Here is an 18,976-nt window from a genome sequence, read left to right as displayed (position 1 = left end):
GTCCCTTCCCCAGGGGCTGGCCCAGGACACTCAGAGGGGAGTAAGGGAAGACAGGTGCAAGTGGAGGCCGTTTGCCAAACAAGGACAACACTCCTGAGGTCTCACCAGCTCTGTGACCCTACCCGGTCATTAGGTGCCAAAGCAGCTTGGCGAGGGGACGCATGGTGGGAACAGCTTCTGGTTTAGCAGGCGCTGCACCAGAAGTGAGATTTCCTTCTACTACAGGGGATGGATTGCAGAGGGATTTGGTAGCTGCTGATGTGCAGGAAGGAAGTGGTAAAGAGGAGTTTCCTTCTCGGGTGGTTCAGCTGCTGTTTGCAAGCAGAACTAAAGTAAAGAACTCGGATCTGCAATCCTCCCCCTTGATTACAGGGCATATTGCAAGCATTCAGGGCCCAGGATAAACAAAAAAAGAAAAACATTTGGTTTCAGTTCACATCTTAGTGGTGGCTCATGTTTTATTCATAGTACAGAAAGGGCAGAAGTTCCCGTGAACGAGGAAGTCCCCTTTCTTTCCGTGCAGGTTTCAGAAAACCAGTCAGCAGCAGAGCAATGCTATTGAACTCGGGAAGACTTCAGTCACCCGCTTCCTAATTCTCAAAGCAGTTAGAGCCCTGCAGTCTTTTTTTACCTTTTATAGTCACAGGACTAGTCAAGCAAAAGCTTGATTGGGTTATTCTGCTTTAATTACAAAACGCACTCAGACCAAAGGTGCAGTAGTACCTGGTACGTATGTACACATTTCTCTCAATTGTAACACCAAAGACCAAAAGGCAGCCTGGTCCTGCTGTAAATCAACTATTTCCTCTGGCAAGATCTCTGGAGTATGAACGGACATCACAGTAATGCTTGAACTGCCTCTTGTGCGCAGGACACCAGACTCTGTATTTTCATGATGTACTTTGAGATCCTTTAGGGTGGACCATACAAGAGATAAGCAAGAGAAGGGAGGCAAAACTGGAACCTTGGGGTGATTGGAGTCCGTATCCCACCACCCACCACCCCCCAGAAAAGAAAAGCAGCGATGGGTCACTCTCTCCTTGCTGCAGTTAGGACAAGGTAGATAAATCACAAGGTTTTTTTATTGCTGGTGAACTCAAAACAGGCAACTTTAATCTACTGAGGAAGATACACGTACAAACAAATGTTAGGCCTTGTGCGTTTTTTTTTTCTTCTTAATGTAAATGTCTCTACAACTTCAGTCCAGCTCCCGAGCTCTTGCTGAGCTGCCACTGAGACACCGGTAACATGCTCTGGGCACTTCTGTAAGATGTTGTAAGAAGCATCACATATATTAAAAAGGGAGATTTTGCAGAAAAGACAAAGCTCTGACTGTAGCCATGTTGCTCAGAAAGGAGCTGCATTAGGTACATGGTATTATGTATAATTATTTTAATTGACTTAAGAATTTGCCGGGTCCCTTTCTGTTTCTGGTGTGCAAGCTGCAAGTAAAGTGCACTTCTGGGTGTAAATTTCCACTCTATGAGGATGCAATAGCCGGGTGGTACCTGTCAGACATCAGTGGGAAGCAGACGACAACAGCTGTTACGATGGCACAAGCAATAAGGATAATGGAGTAGGATACTAGATGCTGCTGGGAAACCCCTCCGTAGTTTGAGCATCGAAATGTTACATCACTGAGCCAAACCAGTGTCATTTAGTAGGGAGCTTCTAAAGCCAAGACACATGACTGTGATTGTGCACCAGGTTAGCTCTGTGAACAGCCACTCCTCCCCCAGCCCCAGCTACAGCTGGGAGTCACCAAATCATGTTGCTAACTCCTTTTAACATTTTTAAAGAGTTTTGTAAGCAGAAAGCAGGGATCCTGAGGATGTTTCTATGAAGCTGAGGGTTTCAGATGATGCAGGGGTGGTGTAGGAGGCAGCACGACACCACGCTTAAGCTATGCTGTGAGAGGACAACCCAGCTTTAGACACAGCATTTAATGACACTGACAGAACCAGGGCCAAAATGGGGAGATCTCAACTCTAATCTGCACCTCGCAATTCTTGTTCTGGTCCAGTAGAGCTCATCTACACTATCCCACATACAAATCTCATTTCTTTTTTCCCCTCATGTACAGTGTCAGGTGACTATTTTGCCTGGGTCTACACACCCAAGACCATCAAGGCTGGTGAACAACATACTGTTCCTCTAATTTCATAATACCAGCATCACAGCATGAAAAAAGAAATCTGTTCAGTGTTTGTTCCCTTTTAATTTAATGAACTATAAAAAGGAAACTCTAAATACCCACCTAAGTATTCTGGGTGCTTCAGGAGACATTGCATACCCCAGGGCAGATTTGATTAACTCCTTGCCGCCAGTGTTTTTGTGTGTCCATTGCCAGCAACGGATGCCATGTGAGAAGGGGAGGGGGTGGAGAGGAATAAAATAATTGCACTCTGTGTGATACAAAAAGGATTAACGCTGCCTTCATAAGAGCAGAACCAACAAGCAATTCTCCTCTCAGGGCCAGGAGCGCTCTTCTCCTCAGGAATGGACGCCCCAGGGCAAGGAGCAGGTTCACAGCTGAGCACTCCCTACCAGAGACGGGGGCCCCACACAGAAATAGCCTGGCCATTTCCAGTACAAGACTGGAGTCCCACAACCACACTAACACGTTTGCATTTCAAGCCAAATTGATCCCTGGTGCAGCTCTGTTGACTATGGTGGAAGAACACCTAAAATTAATCTGGCCAGACAGGGCAACTACAGCAACCCCCCCCCCAAACCAGTTAGGAGTGAGATACACCTGACAGCTGGAAGCTCCATGTTTGTTGCTAACTTCAAAAGCCAAGACTTGCCAGAATGAATTGGGAACCTGTGGCTGCCGCTATCAAGCACTTTCCCTGCACTACAACTGTCCCTATGCTCCTCAAATGTCCTCAGTAGGTTAAATTTCAGACTGTGCCTGGTGCAGGTAGTTCTGCAATGGAGCCACAGCACTCCCTCCTGCTCCACCTCTCCAGTGCTGCTCTTGCACCTAAGTCAAAGCCTCACTCAGGCAGAGCATGAAGAAATGCTCTTCAGAGAGGGATTTTTTGGTTTTGTTTTTTTTTTAAATAATGTATCAGGCAGCATGGCGTATCTCTTGCTGCCTCCAATTGTAGTCATGACAATATGGCTGTGGTTATTTAAAGCAGAATTTAGGAAGAAAAAGCAAATCCTCTCGATACACCGAGAAGAACACTGGGCAGAACTGAGCCAAGACTTGCCAGCGCTGAAGGAAGGTGAGAGTCAGTGCCAGAGGACCGAATCCTGGATACCACGTTAGCCACATGAAGGTTTTGACCTTCAAATGCAATGGGTTGCAGCCAGACTAAGTCATCAACATCACCAGAAACAGAGAAATCCCTGGGAAGGAAGGCAGAAAACTCTTGTGGCCTGTGCAATCTTTACAAGGTTTGCACAGCTGAGATGGGAGGTGGAATCTGTAGCAGCCCTTCAGGGAAGGTCTGCTTTGAGGGTTCAGAGGAGATGGGAAGACTTACGCTATTTCTTGCGCCTTTTGCCAAGATTCAGATTGCACAGATTATGGTAAAATTCACTCGGCAAAAAAGGCCTTTATTAAAAAAAAAAAAAAAAAAAGAAAAAAAATTTCTAGTGAGTATCAGGACTGAGATTTCAAAAAGTACAAGATCTGTATAAATTCAGCAAGATGTCCAGCACCAGATTATTTCGTGGTGCAACAAAGAACCTGGGGAGAGGCCAATGGGACCTCACGAGGGGAACACCATCTACCTCCCCAGCAGACTGCCAATCTTAGGTTCTTCTCAACAGCAGATGGATTTTCCTTGTTCCTGCAGCATCTCAGGTCCCACGGGAGGTATTGGTTGCAAGCAAGCACCTGAATATTGCCTAATGGAGTAAGCCAATCACTAACTTAGCTGGCGTGTCCATGCCCATCCGCTAATTAGTTTTTTATCTTTTTGTATGCATTTCCACCGTAGCATTTCTTTTTCTTCTTTCTCCACATAAAAGAGTAAGCAAAAGGACTGCTTTCATCTGTAGTAAGTTAAAATCAGAAATTACCTAACTAACAAGTAACTGATATTGGTCCTTGGAGTCCAAAGAGTAAAATCCATAGAAAATCTATTGGTTCCATTTTTTTCTGGTATATCCCATGCACACCCCCATTAGAAAAATGGGGTTTATGAATCTTATCATACAGCAAGGAGCAGTACCTCAGAGCCAGAGCTGACAGTCCGTGGTAGAGGTCTGGGCTCTCTCAGATTGCTAAGTGTGGTTCTGAGTCACTGCTCAATCAGTCTTCACATGGCCATTGGCCAAGGCAACAGGGACAGTGGGGGCCCCTGGCTCGGCAGTCTCATCAAATCGTAAGCGCAGGGTGTTTCTGATCACCAGCTGCTCCATGATGAAAGAAGCACAGAACCATGGGATGGCATACTCCAGGGTGATCAGGCCCATGAAGTCAAAATCAAACTGGGAGTAGTCCCATGGGCAGGCATTGAACTGGCGTAGGATGAGGCCGGTGGTGAACTCCCAGAGGTATGTCCAAAGTGTGTAAATGAAGCAGCGCACTAAAATGTTACACTTGTCTTTGAGATATAGATACATCTTCTCCACAATGAGGATGGAAGTGCCATAGATGAAGAGCGCCCACACACTGGTAACACCTGGGAACTTCCAGTTAAAGTTGACCACAAACTCCCAGGCAGCTGTGAACATCACCTCGCAGAAATAGCCGTGAATGGCGTAGAGGTACCATCGGGAGAAAGCGGTCAGAGGTTCTGCCGCAGCCATTCTTCTGCACACACCCCAGCAGGCACTCTGAAATGGAGAGAGAGAGAAAGAGAGAGAGAGAGAAAGAGAGAGAGGGGAGTCAACGAGGATGAGGATGTCACAATTCCTTATCCCCCAGATGGCAACACACACAAACTCGTAACATCCACAAAGGCCAAATCTGAGAAAGAAGTGAATTTTACATCATCTCGGTTTTACCACAGCAAATTTTAAGTCCTGGGGAAAGGTGGCACCTTAACCGCGCTCCAAGCCTCAGAATGGGCCCGGACAACGTGTACTGCTCTGCCTGAGAAGCGGGATGCAGCTGGTATTGCATGGGTGATTAGGAGGGAGCTGACAGGTACGAGGGCTTTGCCAGGGGTGAAAAGAGGCTGCCAAAGAACTTATTGTTTGCAAGTCAGTACAAAAACACTGACATCTCACAAGTAGCGCACATCACCTTTTTGCTCTTGTCAAGAAACAGCACTGTCCCCTGCTTTTCTGATTCTCATACGGAATAGATTAGGTGAATACAGCATTGAAAACCTGGGCCCTTCCAGCTGTCACCTACAGTCTCTATACCCAAAATGTTTACTGTAGTGAAAAACTGGAGTTTTGATGGGAGGTAGAGAAAGGGAGGAGAAAGTTTCGGAGGTTTTACACTTTCAGACACCACACCTTGCACCCATTATTCAGCTGACCTGTTATTTCTTCTGTTAAAGAACTCACGCATTGTATGGCTAGGATTTGGAAAATAATTTTCTTATGGTGTCAGACTGCCTGATACCAAGTCAAAAAGCACAAGAGAGCCATTGAAATCCATTCAGATTTGGCTTCAGGACAGCAAAACACAAAGGAGGAGAATAAAAAGGAACAGTTGAGCATAGAGAGAGGTGGTTAGTCATGATAAATAGGAAATGAGAACAAACTCTAATTGTCTCTACAGGAAGAAACTTGGTGAAGAGGTTTTGAAAGGGCACAATTTGCTTATCACTGAACTGTTTCGGCACAATTAGTTTTTACACTTTTTGTAGAGATTTACAAGGTCCTAAGCATTGCTCTGCCACGCTACAGTCCCTGGCCCAAGCTGATTTTAAGCATAATTTTACTGAAGCCTTACAGATTTACACCACAGGGTGAATTTGACCTCTTTCATTCTTAGAAAGAACTCCTTCAAGTTGGGTTTCTCTTGACTCTTCATCAGGCACTATTTAACTTCTTTGCTCTGCACTTCTCAGTTCTGTGGCACAAGGTGCTAGGAAAGGACCACACTAATGTTATGTGCAGTCATTCCATGCCATCTGGAAAGAGACTGTTCCTGCCCCCTGCCCTGTAAACACGGTGTGAACAAAGTATTAACACGCAGTATGACTGAAATTCTGATAGGAGATGAGAGAAGAGAAATGTTTATAAGGAAAAAGGAACTATAATAATGAACATGAAGATATGTAGAATATTCACAGGGGAATATTGAAAGTGGAAAGGACAGAGCTGTATCCATGACATATTCACTCCTCTCTTAAATGGACACCCAAACAACCAAAGTCTTGGCAGTTCATATGATGTGGGTGCTTGAACAAAGACTCATTTCCTAATGGCACAATCCATTTTACACAGGACACTGAACTACATCAGATGCTACAGATCTGGGTCAACAGCACATTGTGAGCTTGTGTGAAAGACTAAGGAGTCGCTAGGAATTCCCTTATGTCTCCTAACAGTTCAGTCCCAAGAGACCCTGCAAGAAAGCAGTGGAGGTGGCACATGAGAAATATGCAGGGGGTGTATCTCCACACAATCCACAAAAAGCTTACGTGTAAGGGCACCACAAATTTTCTTTCTGAGGAGAATGAGTGTTTATCCATGTAATGTTACTTGGTTAGTTTGCCAGCACAGTTGATAAGCTTAGGAGTTTGAATCCTCATATCATTCCTCCATTCTCATAATGGAACATAATTTCAAGAACAAATAAATAGTCAGAGGTACAGGAGTAAGGCAAAGTAATAAGAAGGAAATGAACTGTAGATATCTTTTGTCAGAATGGGGATATATGGCTGCAGCAGGAAAGAAGTTTTTTTATATCTGAGGAGACAGACGTCAAAAGATGCAGAGACCTTAGAAGTCATACCTATTGCTAGGTAAGGCACTGACGAAATACAGAACGTCATTCTCCAGGGAAGAAAACTATTGTAAAGTTTTTACTAAGCTGCCAAGGGATTGTATGGTTTTCCTCTCTTTCAATAAGCCTTTCTAAAGCTTTTCCACTTGTGGTCCTTAGTCCTTGCATTTCCCTCTACAGCTTTACATGAAACGTATTCGAACTGTTAGCTGGGAGCATCCACAGCATGCAGTACTATCTGTAAAGTTTTCCTTGTAATTTTGAAAATCTCTTCACAAAGTTGGACCAAATGCACAGCAGGTCCTTCCCTCTCAGACTCTCCCTTCTTATTCCAAGGATCCCCTCACCAATTATTTCCATTGCCTTACACCTGCCCACCAAAACCAAAGACTCAGACAAATATATCCAACAAGCTACGTCCTGTTCTACCCCCAACTATTTCCTCTGTGCAATGAAGATTTCTCTTTCCTGGTTCTATACCACTTACTTAATAATTATCTATTTATTCTCTATTTCTTTTTTACACTTTGCAAAATATCTAGTCACTACACTAGAAGTCTAATAACTAAATCTAGACCAGGCCTGGCACAATATCTACAATACAAGTTAACCCATTGCAAAGACCACTGTTGACGTCTTTTGAACCCTGAGCCTTTCACCACAACTGCAAGGAGACAAGCATCAATGCGCTGACACTGTCTCAATATTTGCCTTCTACTGTCACGTGCCCAGTCAGCCCAGCCTTGATGGGAACTTCCTCCTTACAATATACTTGAAAGAGTCCTCACAGGCTGCCTGCTGGTTAAGAGCATCCCAAGACAGGGCAGATGCCAAACTGTGGTAGCCCAAACATAAACTGGTTCCACTGTGCTAGGCATTAAGCAAATCCATAAATCACAGCTCCTCCTATAAAATATTTCATTCAAAATAAGACAAAAAGTACACGGTCAGACATAGAAGGGAATGGAGGATACCTAGGGAGACTACAAGAAGCTACAGCACATTATTGCACAAGTTGGGGACTGCACAATGTAATAGTTACAAGTCACTTGAGCATTTACAAAACAATTAAAATTGCAGCTGTTCGCAAGCATCTTATTTGCCAGCCATACCGAACTGGCTGGTGCCTGGTAGGCAATACAGCACAAGAAGGTCTCAAGAGGGAAATGAAGGAAAAAAAGTGTTCTTTTATCAAGCAGCAATTCATGATAAAAGGATCAAGCTAAAAAGTAGTTGCAGGACATTAGTGGGAGAAGCATCCAAACAGAAGGCCAAGACTGGATTCAGTAAGAGATGCAGATTTGTGAAAAGCCTCAAGTAGATAATTGAATTTGGTGATGCAAGACTTTTAATGGAGTGACAGTAATACAGACCAAAAATGTATGATAACTATTCAGTCTCCTGAGGAAAACAAATGACATTCATCACTGAGGTAGTTACAGTGGGATAGGGAACGGCTTCCTGAAAACTAGAGACACAGCTACGCAATTGTCTCAGCAGAGAGCAAACAAGTCCTGGAGGCTGCACATGGATGGCCATGCTTGTACTGAGGCTGCTCACACTGTGTTGTGTTGTGGAAAACAGGGAGCTTCTAAATTCAAAGTTATGAAAATACTTTCCATCGTCATCAAATTATATTTCAAGCAGCTAAGGTAGAAATGGTTCCTCTAATACAACACTATTAGGTAGCCTGAGCTAAGGCAGCACTTTCTCCCTCTTTCTCCAGTAAGACCTTCTCCAGCTTGCTGATAGAAGTAAAAAGGCAAGTCTATGGAAACCACCTATGGGCCTTGAGGAATGCGTAGTCCTTTCCCCCACTGCGCTGCCTGTGCAGATAACGCTGCTGGCAATGCAGGGGCCAAGAGCCCCTCCAGCTACAGTGAACAAGCACGGCCCTAACAGGGGGAAGCGAATTCTCTGTTTCTCTACAGAAATCCGGTTTAGAGGATCAGGGCAGGACTCTAAGTTAGGCCTGCAAGAAAATAATAATTGTAACAACACAGATTATACTTTTATATTTTAGAATATCATCTCTGAAATGGATATTAATCATCCCCTAGGTTGACGTAAGATACAGATAAACCTGATGCAGCAGGCCAAGTAAGAAGAAAGGACATAGATCCCAGACGGCCCCACTTCATGCGCAAAACCCGTCTGCGCAAGGGGAGCACTTCCGTACTCGCATTCAGTTTTCCAGGTGATGCAGCCCGGGCAGGCAAGAGATCGGAAAATGTGTTGATGGGAGACCAAGAAATAATGGCAGATTTGTCACACGCAAGCACTGCAGGGGAGACACCAGTGCATGTCATATTCATGCCTGATTAAGTTCTTGAGCACTGCCTGGTTCATTTTTTTCAAAGCTCTCCTTTGCGGTGGCTTTCTGCCTGTTTCACTGCTACGAAGCCAAACTGTGCTTCAAAAAGTCTCTCCCACTCTTTTCCCTCTATTCCAGCAGAATTATTTAGACTCACAGCATCTGGATGGATATAATGAGACCTCGTCAAGATACTCTGAATTAACTCTGAAGTGCTAATAAAAGAAAAACACAAACAAAAAACCTCCATGAGGCAATTCCCCTGATTAGTGATGGCCTGAGGCTATAACTTCTGTCAGCTACTTGATTCACCGCAGGTGAACTTGAACTACTGCAGGAAGTTCCTTATTCTTAGTGCCCAGTTGTTTCTGCCAGTTAAACAATTAGGGCACAGTGTTATTTTACAAATTCATATTTGAAGTATTTACTAATATTTAGTTTTATAACGTGCATGTTCATATTTCTAAGAAACACCTTACATGCATCTATAAACCTATGCTATGTCATAATTACTTTTTAATTTGAAAGAGAAACTGCAGACAAAGGCGGCACATATGTAGTAGGATACTTCGGTCCCTCCAAGTGACAGGACTGCGAGCGCAGACAGCTCTGAAGTAGAGGGCACCTGCCACTCCCTGACCGTAAGCTCTACTGCTTATGATACTCTCTTTCCTCAGACCCTTCTTACCCAAACAGTACTTATGTAAGTAACCGTTCTTCATGACTTTGTATTTTATTGGCACATCACTGTAGCTACTGTGTTCTTCCTTAAGACTGGGAGAATCAGACGTGTATCTGCTTTTCCGCTTTAACAAAGAGTAGAGTCAATGAAAATTGACATGCATTTTTGGGCAATACCTTTTTAAATGTAATTCTTCCTCTCTTATTTTGTATTTTCCCTGTGAGTAAACACCAGATGAGCATGCCTGTGCAACCTTGGACAACATTCAATGAATGCGCTGCAAATCTGGCTTCAACATTTTCATATAAATCTCACACAAACCATTAGGAGTAAAGATTTACAGAACACTGGTGCTCGATTTGGCCCCAAGACATTAGTTCATCAGTGTTTAAAGATTTATGCGGTAAAGTCTTAGCGGTACTTATGTGCTGAAGTCATAACTCCGAGGAGATATTCATCCTTCAGGTAACTGAGAGCCTCAATTAACTGTGGCTCAGAAAATAGAATTTCGACTATACTGAAGTGTGGAATAGTTCCAGCAGATCGATTAATCAAGCCCTGCAATGAAGCTAAAAGCATGCCACAGACAAATGTCTCCAAATACAGACCTGATGCCCACTCCTTTGCGCTTTCAGGATGGATCTGGAGCCCTGGGATTTTGGTCAGTTCTGAATGTATTAATCATCTGATTTGCTGCTTCTCTCTCTGGACTCCACCTCCATCAGGATGCACACTGTCTCCCTTCCTCTGAGTTCTACCCACACGGCCATGTATTGTGAGTAAGGAAATGGGCAGCCCATTTCCAGTCTGCATTTTCCCCTCATTTTCGTCTTTAGCTCCTTTCCCTTTGAAGGTGCATCATTTCTCTGCCACTCCTCGTTCCCTTGCCTGGTTCGCTCTGTACCTGCTGGCAGCCTCTGATCCCTGCCTATCTTTTGAATCTGTTCCAAAGAGAATTGGGATACCGTAAAAAAGAATGATGACAAAAGGAGATTAAATAAATCCAATTACCAGACTAAGCCAAAGGAATGGGGAAGTGTAGTTCTTACCGGTAATGCCTGTGTGTGGGCTGCCCAGAAGGCACCACTTCACAATGGGAATAAGAAAGGTAGGGTATTCCTGGGAGGGAGTAGAGGTAGGGCTTTTCAGAGAACAAAGAGAAAACATTAAGACATTGTTAGTTTAAAGAATAGTTTTCTGACTAATGTGATCTCATGAATGGCAGGAGAGGTGCAGAAAGCTGAGATTTCCCATGCCCTGCCTCACACATAGCATCATGTTACTCCAACACACCTTAGCCCACAGTGACCACTCTAACCTCAGAACAAATGAAGGCAGCAGGTCTTTACCTACAGTAAGACTTTACTTAGAGTAAAGACCAAGAGGGATGCTTCCTATGTTCCTGACAGAAGCTAAGACCCCTCAAGAGTCAAGCAAGCAGCAGACTTGCAAGACAAATCTGTGAAAAATGACTGAGTCCAAACTCGGCATCTAGAAGGATTATCCCTGGATCTCCCCAGCATCTCTTTCAGATACGATCACGTCCTTCTCCAAGCCTGTTGCTAGAAGACTCCTGTGCCTTACCTGCTGCCCTCCCCTGTTTGGAAAAGCTGCCCCGAGTCCCCGACATTTGCTGATACTACAGCTCTCAAACAAGTGTCCAGCAAGGGCCCAAGTGCCCCTGAAGTGGCCCCAGCACAAAGCAGAGACTTTGAAGCCAGGACCCCGCTGTTGGAGCGGGTAGAGCTTCCCACTAAAACTGCGGAGGAGAGGACCAGCACTATGGAAGGTCTGCCCCCAAGGAGATGACATGTCCAGGGGGGCACAACCTGCCCTGAGAATCTGTATCAGCCGTCCTCCAGTTTTGGGTGCTCAATTGCTGGATTCACTATTATCTTCATTCTCTGCAGTGAGAGCAGAATTGAGTTCCTAGACCCCATTTTTCAAAAGCTGCCACAAGTTTGCAGCCCATGACTTCAGGCCTAGGTCTGAGCACTCGTAGCTCCCTGATGGGCAACTGCCTGACTTGTAAGCTCCTGTGGGCTGGGCCCCTTCATTTCAAACCATGCATTCAGGCACAGCGGCAATCAAAATTCATGGCTGTTTTTGAAAGCTTGAGCTTAACATGTTGTATTAGCTGTGTATTAGCTGACTGAGGCAAAGCTGGCATTCAAAGAACATAATGCACATCATGGCTTACCAGGATGAAGCAACCCAAAACAGAGATGAATGGAGAGAGAGAATTTATCCTGAGAACATGCTGAGAGTTTACAAGATTTTGCCATAGCCAATATCCTTTCCACTGTCACTAGACAGCCAACAGACATAAAGAACAGACAACATTAAGGTCAAGACATTACGTGTGACCCATCTCACATGATTTCTTAAAGCTGTTTGGAAATTCAGACAGTTCTTTTTTGAAAAAGGTTTTTTTTCACTTGTTAGCAAATGCCCCCATCTTCTTTCCAAAGCAAAATGAAAAGCAAATACACTAGTCCACTCCAACATGTGGACTAATAAATTGATTTGGACAACTCATGGAGGTCAGTATCAGTAACAGTAACAAATAAATATGCTTAGCCCAGCTCTTCTGAACAATCTGCAGTAACAAGCCAGAATCAGCATGCAATGGAGGAAAGCCAGGTTTGGCAAAAAAAAGAACAAAAAAATCCAAACACATTTCACATTGAAAATGAAGCTTGGCAGAGAAAAATATTATGATCAAGGCAGTGAAGTAAGAGTATCTAAAATCCTAGCCTGCTAATACCCTGACACAATCCAAGTCACTTAAATCTGTGAAGAACAGCAGTGTGTGTAAAAAGACCAAAAAAAATTAGAACTGTTGACAGATCCAAGGCAGTCTCTCCTAGTTTGCTGCAGGTAAAGCTCAAAGCAGCGTTTCAGAAAGTTAGCTGCTTCTTTTACTGGAAATTCATACTCATATACACAACTGTAAAGAACTATTTCCCTCTTCTTGTATTACTCTTCACCAGTGCACAAGCCTTTATTAACTCCCAGCATTCAACGGAAAGTAGGTAACTGGATAGTGTAAACACCTGCAGCTAGCAACTACAGTCACTCTTCATCTGGGAGGAACAAAACTGCTGCAGACCATAAAGAAACCTGGCATCTTGGTCTAAGCTGAGTTAGGTTTAAACCTTGCAAGCAGAAGGCACTGCATAAAGACAGATGAAACAGGAGGGAGCACACTGTTAAACACCTTCAGAAACATAGACTGAGACCATCATAAAAAGTTTTCTTCTCTCTTTCCCCTTTTGGAAGTCTCTTGGTGGCAATTCTACAGAACATAATTTTTCCTCCTCAATAGATATATTTTCCTTCCTAACATTAAACTACTGCTGAGATGTGAAAGAGCCAGGTCTTCCAAGCCCTATCTGCTATTCACCAGGCTGGGATTCCTCAAGTTTCCTCCTAACATCTGTGGTGGAGAAAACTTGAGCAGTCTCAGATTGCTAAATTCTTCTTTTTCACCAAAGGAATCCTTGTGGAGCCTCCAAGATGGCGGCTACCTCATCTTCTTAATTTCAAGTTCACACAGGTCCTCAGAGGCAGAAACATCCTGGAAAGGAAGGGTAGAAGAGGATAAATCTCAGAATCCTATGACCACCTTACCATGTCTGACAAGATCCTCAAGTAGGCAACCATGCCTACAGCTGGGAAAGGCAGCTCCTCTTTCAGTTTCCCAGAGTTTCTCCCACTAGTGCCCACCAATTAGCGTACCATGGGGATTAATCATACCATCACCGGCTTGCAAAGTACGTCATCAGCAGTGGAAATATATCGTATGGTGGTGAGTTTTGTACTCTATTGTTCAGGTTTATTTCAATTCAGAAAAAAACAAGCAGGAGCCTGTAAGTGCATCACTCAGGTAAATCTCTCTTCACAGACCAGTCAAATTTCTCTGTCCTGAATAACAAGTCAACAAAAATTTAGGTTTTAGGGCCTAGTTCCTACACAGCAGACATACCCCTCCATTGTGTTGGGTATTTCATTGCTATTTACATCTTTGCAAAAGGCGGCTTACATTTTTAGTGCTGTTATTTCCTCAAGGTATCAGGAAGCTTAACATTCAGGTTACAACGACAAACACAACATCCGCATGTTTTATGCACGCCTGCCATTTTTCTCTTTTGTAAGCCTGAAGCATCAGATCCACCATAAACCTCTAATGTTTCACGGTTTATGACTCCCCTTCAATTCAGACTCATTCACCTGATTAAGTGCTGTGTGTCCCAAGAAGGCAGCACCAGAGCTTTCCCACAGGAAAATGTGACTGAAACGCTCAGCCTTCTGAAAGGTGGTAAGCTGAACGCTCATGAGCTCTTTTAAATACAGCAATAGCTCAACATTTGTGCCCCACGCAGAACTGGTATTTGCCAGGCTATTTCTGCCTGTCATTCAGGGAAGCCTCTTATCTCTTCAGACATCAACTTCTTAACTCAGCATTGGTCTGTAAGCTTCTACTGCTGCGTCCTACAGCTCCCTCCTTTTCCAATCAGTCAGCTTATGAAGGTACAGTCCCAGGGGTGTTTCCCAGTGCTATTCTTCCGACTGAAACATGTGCTCCCAGCTGCAGCTTCATGCACTCCAGCTCATGAGGCAGGGAGCTGGGTCATAAGGATGCCCCGCGTTTCCTCTGACTATAGCTGATGTCACCTTGGTTCTTTTCCAAGTCTTTCTGAGCTTCTTACGGCCTCTCCCCCAAATCACAGGACTGGACTGTTCTCTCACACTCTAGTTTGGACTGGACCAGATACCTGCTTTAACAAAGGCAAATCAACGCGCTATGTCTACATAATTTTTAGTTCTATCTACAGATGTATAGATATCTAAAGATACATAGACACATTTATATGTTGTCCTTATTGATTTGCTTATTTGCCCTCTCTTCCCCTCTACTTGAAGGGGAAGGATTTTTTTTTTTCCCCTATAATTGCTTCTTCTGACTGTGTTAATTTTTATGCTGAGGTGACCTTTTACAATGTGGTGGGTTGATCCTGGCTGGATACCAGGTGCCCACAAAGCCGCTCTATCACTCCCCCTCCCCAGCTGGACAGGGGAGAGAAAATACAACAAAAGGCTCGTGGGTCGAGATAAGGACAGGGACATCACTCACCAATTACCATCACGGGCGAAACAGACTCAACTCGGGGAAATTAATTTAATTTATTGCCAATCAAATCAGAGCAGGATAATGAGAAAATAAAAACTAAATCTCAAAACACCTTCCCCCCACCCCTCCCTTCTTCCTGGGCTCAACTTCACTCCCGATTTCTCTCCCTCCTCCCCCCGAGCAGCACAGGGGGACGGGGAATGGAGGTTTCAGTCAGCTCATCACACGTTATCTCTGCCGCTCCTTCCTCCTCAGAGGGAGGACTCCTGACACTCTTCCCCTGCTCCAGCTTGGGGTCCCTCCCACGGGAGACAGTCCTCCACAGACTTCTCCAAAGTGAGTCCTTCCCATGAGCTACAGTTCTTCACTAACTGCTCCAGCATGGGTCCCTTCCACGGGGTGCGGTCCTTCAGGAACAGACTGCTCCAGCGTGGGTCCCCCACAGGGTCACAAGTCCTGCCAGCAAACCTGCTCCAGCCTGGGCTCTGCTCTCCATGGGTCCACAGGAGCCTGCTCCAGCACGGGGTCTCCATAGGGTCACAGCCTCCTTCGGGCGCATCCACCTGCTCCGGCGTGGGGTCCTCCATGGGCTGCAGGTGGATATCTGCTCCACCGTGGACCTCCATGGGCTGCAGGGGGCCAGCCTGCCTCACCATGGTCTTCACCATGGGCTGCAGGGGGGAATATCTGCTCCGGCACCAGGAGCACCTCCTCCCCCTCCTTCTTCACTGACCTCGATGTCTGCAGAGCTGTTTCTCTCACATATTCTCACTCCTCTCTCCGGCTGCAGTTGCACAGTTCCCCCCTCCCCGCCTTCTTAAATACGTTATCACAGGGGCGCTACCATCATTGCTGATGGGCTCGGCCTTGGCCAGTGGCGCGTCCGTCTTGGAGCCGGCTGGCATTGGCTCTGTCGGACATGGGGAAAGCTTCGAGCAGCTTCTCACAGAAGCCACCCCTGTAGCCCCCCCCACTACCAAAACCTTGCCATGCAAACCCAATACATACAAACACTACTACTGGATTCAGGATTCCTACCTGCAGCCTGCCAATCATTTATCACAGCTCCACAGAGCATGCTCAGTCCCAGCCTTTACACAGCCCTTCTGAAAGTATATCCATTTAATACTATGTTCATACCCTTCTTCCGCATTTCCTTTTCTGACTGCAGAATGTCCAAATGACCATGCTCTACTGAACAGTCTCCCCAATAAAACCAACAAACAGATTCATTGCTCCAATACAGGACAGCATTTTCAAAACTTGCCTATATCTATTAGTCAACATAAGTATATGACTTTAGGTTCCTGAAGACAGAAAAGTCTTTACGTATGTGCACAAGGATGCTTCAGAGCATCCTGCCTGGAGTCCAGGAATTCATCTTTCACAGCACAGGGTAGCCCAGACCATGAAATAAAGCAATACCACAGCTTCAGACTGCTTTGCAGATCTAGCAGTTTATGGCTGTGGTACGTGCTGAGACCCTACTCACATTCATCCCTTTTCCCAGATCCAATCTACACAACCAGCCTTCTGAAAAATTCTAAACCACCTCTTCCGAATAGCAGCTAACATGCATCTGCTTCAGGACTTGTGGAATTTAACTGCATCATGTTAATACCACCTACTTGCTAAACACCTGAGAAAGGAATTAAGCTTCCACCCTAAAAATTAAAATCCTTAAGAACTGCTAAATCTAGTCCTAAACTCAGCAAGGAGGTAAAAATACTACTCACCTCTTCACTCCTATCAGCTGTCAATCCGCACAGAAGACATTTTCCACTCTCAACTGCAGAAAGATGGCACAGTTGCAAAAGGTCAAAGCACAATGGTAAAAGGAGACCTGAATTTGAGTCCACACACACAGCTGCCGCAGTAGAAGGCAGAGCAATTTTCTTCCTTGGTTCTTAAAATTACTACCATATTTGTGTTGGCTTCTCTAGGACCCAGTGAGCCAAAGCACAGAAAGAGAGGAAAAGCTGGTAAAAATTAATTTGGGGAAAGCCTTGCAAGAATCTTTCCTTGAGAACAGAAGGTGGATCTAAAAGAAGTAGGATCGAAAGACCTTGGAGTATTGGTAGAATAGATGGAAACAAGGAAGAACGCATAAGTAAGACTGTAAGTGTATTAGTAGCTGAAGCCTCGTAGGGGGCAGATGTCAGGGAAGTAAACTCGTCACTGTTTCCTAATCATTAGCTTCACTTAAGCAGATAATGAAGATCCATAGATTTCCACAGCTACTACAGTGACAAGATAAAATTTGGGTTTGTGATGGTCATAGAGGGGCCTCACGAACATGTGGGGGCACAAGTGCAAAGGAGGAGTTGGTGGCCCAGTGGCTCTGTCCAGCTGGGGTTGTGATGTGCACAATCTCTCCCCACTGCTGGCCTTCACAAGAAAAATGCTCATGCCAGGGAAAACTAGCTACTGCAGACCCAGACTATGTTTTCAGTAACTTTGATCTTACTACTTTGGTCAGATCAGAGACAGAAACCTGATACTCAACTTCAAATAGTTTCAAGCCCAAAGATGGCCTGAGTATCTAAAACTTATTGCCCCCCTCCGCAATATCAGTTGACCCAGGAAAACGTATTACCTCTCCTTAGAAAACCATATTGCACTTGAGCTTTGAAGAGAAGGGAATACTGAGCTGAACGTACTTCACCTGGTTCCCAGAAGAGGCTTATTTTTGAAGTCTCATGGCAGCCTAATGAAACACAGGACGCTCTCAGCTGAAACACTGGAAGAGATGCTATCTACCAGGCTATGTGCTACAGAGCCATTTACACCAGATGGGAACGTGTAAGAGGAAGTGGTAAGACCACGACTTCCCATCCATGAAGTTCAGCTTGTTCTTAACACCTCTCATAATTAGTTTCTCTTTCCGTCAAGTACCAAGCCTCCACTAATTTCTGTCAGCTTGTCAGAGGAAGCTTGTTGCACTCTGCACCTGGCCGGAAGGACTCCGTTTCTCCATGGGGCATGGCAAGCACAACCAGGAAAGAAAACAACCACAGCTGCGCCATCCTCCGCAGCATGGAGGCAAGCCTGCCATCCTGGAGTGTCATGCAGCAGGAGAGGCCTTTAATAGAAGGGCAATTCAACTAGCTTCTTTCCACTGAACTGCAACCTAAGGCTTTACCCAGCTACCATGTAATTGTCCTTTTGTATTTAGACAGAATGGCCTTGGCCAGGGGTGACAAGAGTGTCCTGCCCCGTTAACGACTGGCCACAGAGCTCCCAAACAGGGCAGGGCTTTCCCAGGGTCACACTATTTTCTGCCAGGGACTTTCTGCCCATCCTGGAGACAAAACTGGAGTTTGAGCATTCCTGCATCTTTCAATACCTACTTAGAGGTGCTTAAAGCACGTACAATACTGATTTATCCACCTCAGTGAAATACCTGAGGTTACATAGAGTAATTACAGGTCTTATCAAACAAGATTTTTTCTTTATCTTGTTTTTCTTCTGGGCAACAATAGGCACCTCATGCCTCTGGGCAAAGAGCCAGCTGGACGAAGATGCCAATTCTCATCTCACTGCCTTGTGATAAGACTACAAAAGAATTCCTCTGTTTTAAGCAAAACAGTTTGATACTGCTCACACTGGCCACCAAAAAAAAACCCTCTCCAAAAACCCCAAACGCTAAATTCTTTTTAAACCATCTTTAAAATCTGCTCAACAAACAGAGCATCAGGTGACCCATAGCAAATGGAAACAGAGAGGCACCATATGTTATCTTGTCCCTGCTTATGTAAAACAATCAAGAGCTGTCATTTTCGTGCCTGAATCATGCATCTACTATTGACAGTCCTGGAGGAACACATTCTGGTCAGCTTTCCATTCCTTTCTAGAGGTACACAAACCTGCAGCATGTAAGGACTTTTATGACAATCACTAGGTATTAAGCAATACACTGTTGGTAGGATGAGTAAGAATTTATGTTTTTATCTCCCACCGTGCGTAAAACAACTTAAATAT

General features: G+C 44.7%; 1 protein-coding gene across 9 annotated transcripts in view; it reads right to left on the bottom strand.

The window, feature by feature from the left end:
• Positions 1-2,149: 2,149 nt before the first annotated feature.
• TMEM229B (transmembrane protein 229B) overlaps positions 2,150-18,976 on the bottom strand; it is a 35,090-nt gene continuing 18,263 nt past the window's right edge. For 2 of the 9 annotated variants that reach the window (XM_075151899.1, XM_075151900.1), the window contains exon 3: positions 2,150-4,794. In XM_075151899.1, coding sequence (XP_075008000.1) covers positions 4,264-4,767 — 504 coding nt within the window. In that variant the 5' untranslated portion in view covers positions 4,768-4,794 and the 3' untranslated portion in view covers positions 2,150-4,263. The other 7 variants (XM_075151896.1, XM_075151897.1, XM_075151898.1 and 4 more) reach the window with 7 other exon arrangements.

This window comes from Calonectris borealis, chromosome 5, assembly GCF_964195595.1.
Source record: "Calonectris borealis chromosome 5, bCalBor7.hap1.2, whole genome shotgun sequence".
Taxonomy (NCBI): Eukaryota; Metazoa; Chordata; class Aves; order Procellariiformes; family Procellariidae; genus Calonectris; species Calonectris borealis.
The sequence above is the reverse complement of the archived record's forward strand: the minus strand, read 5'-3'. Positions and strand labels throughout refer to the sequence as shown.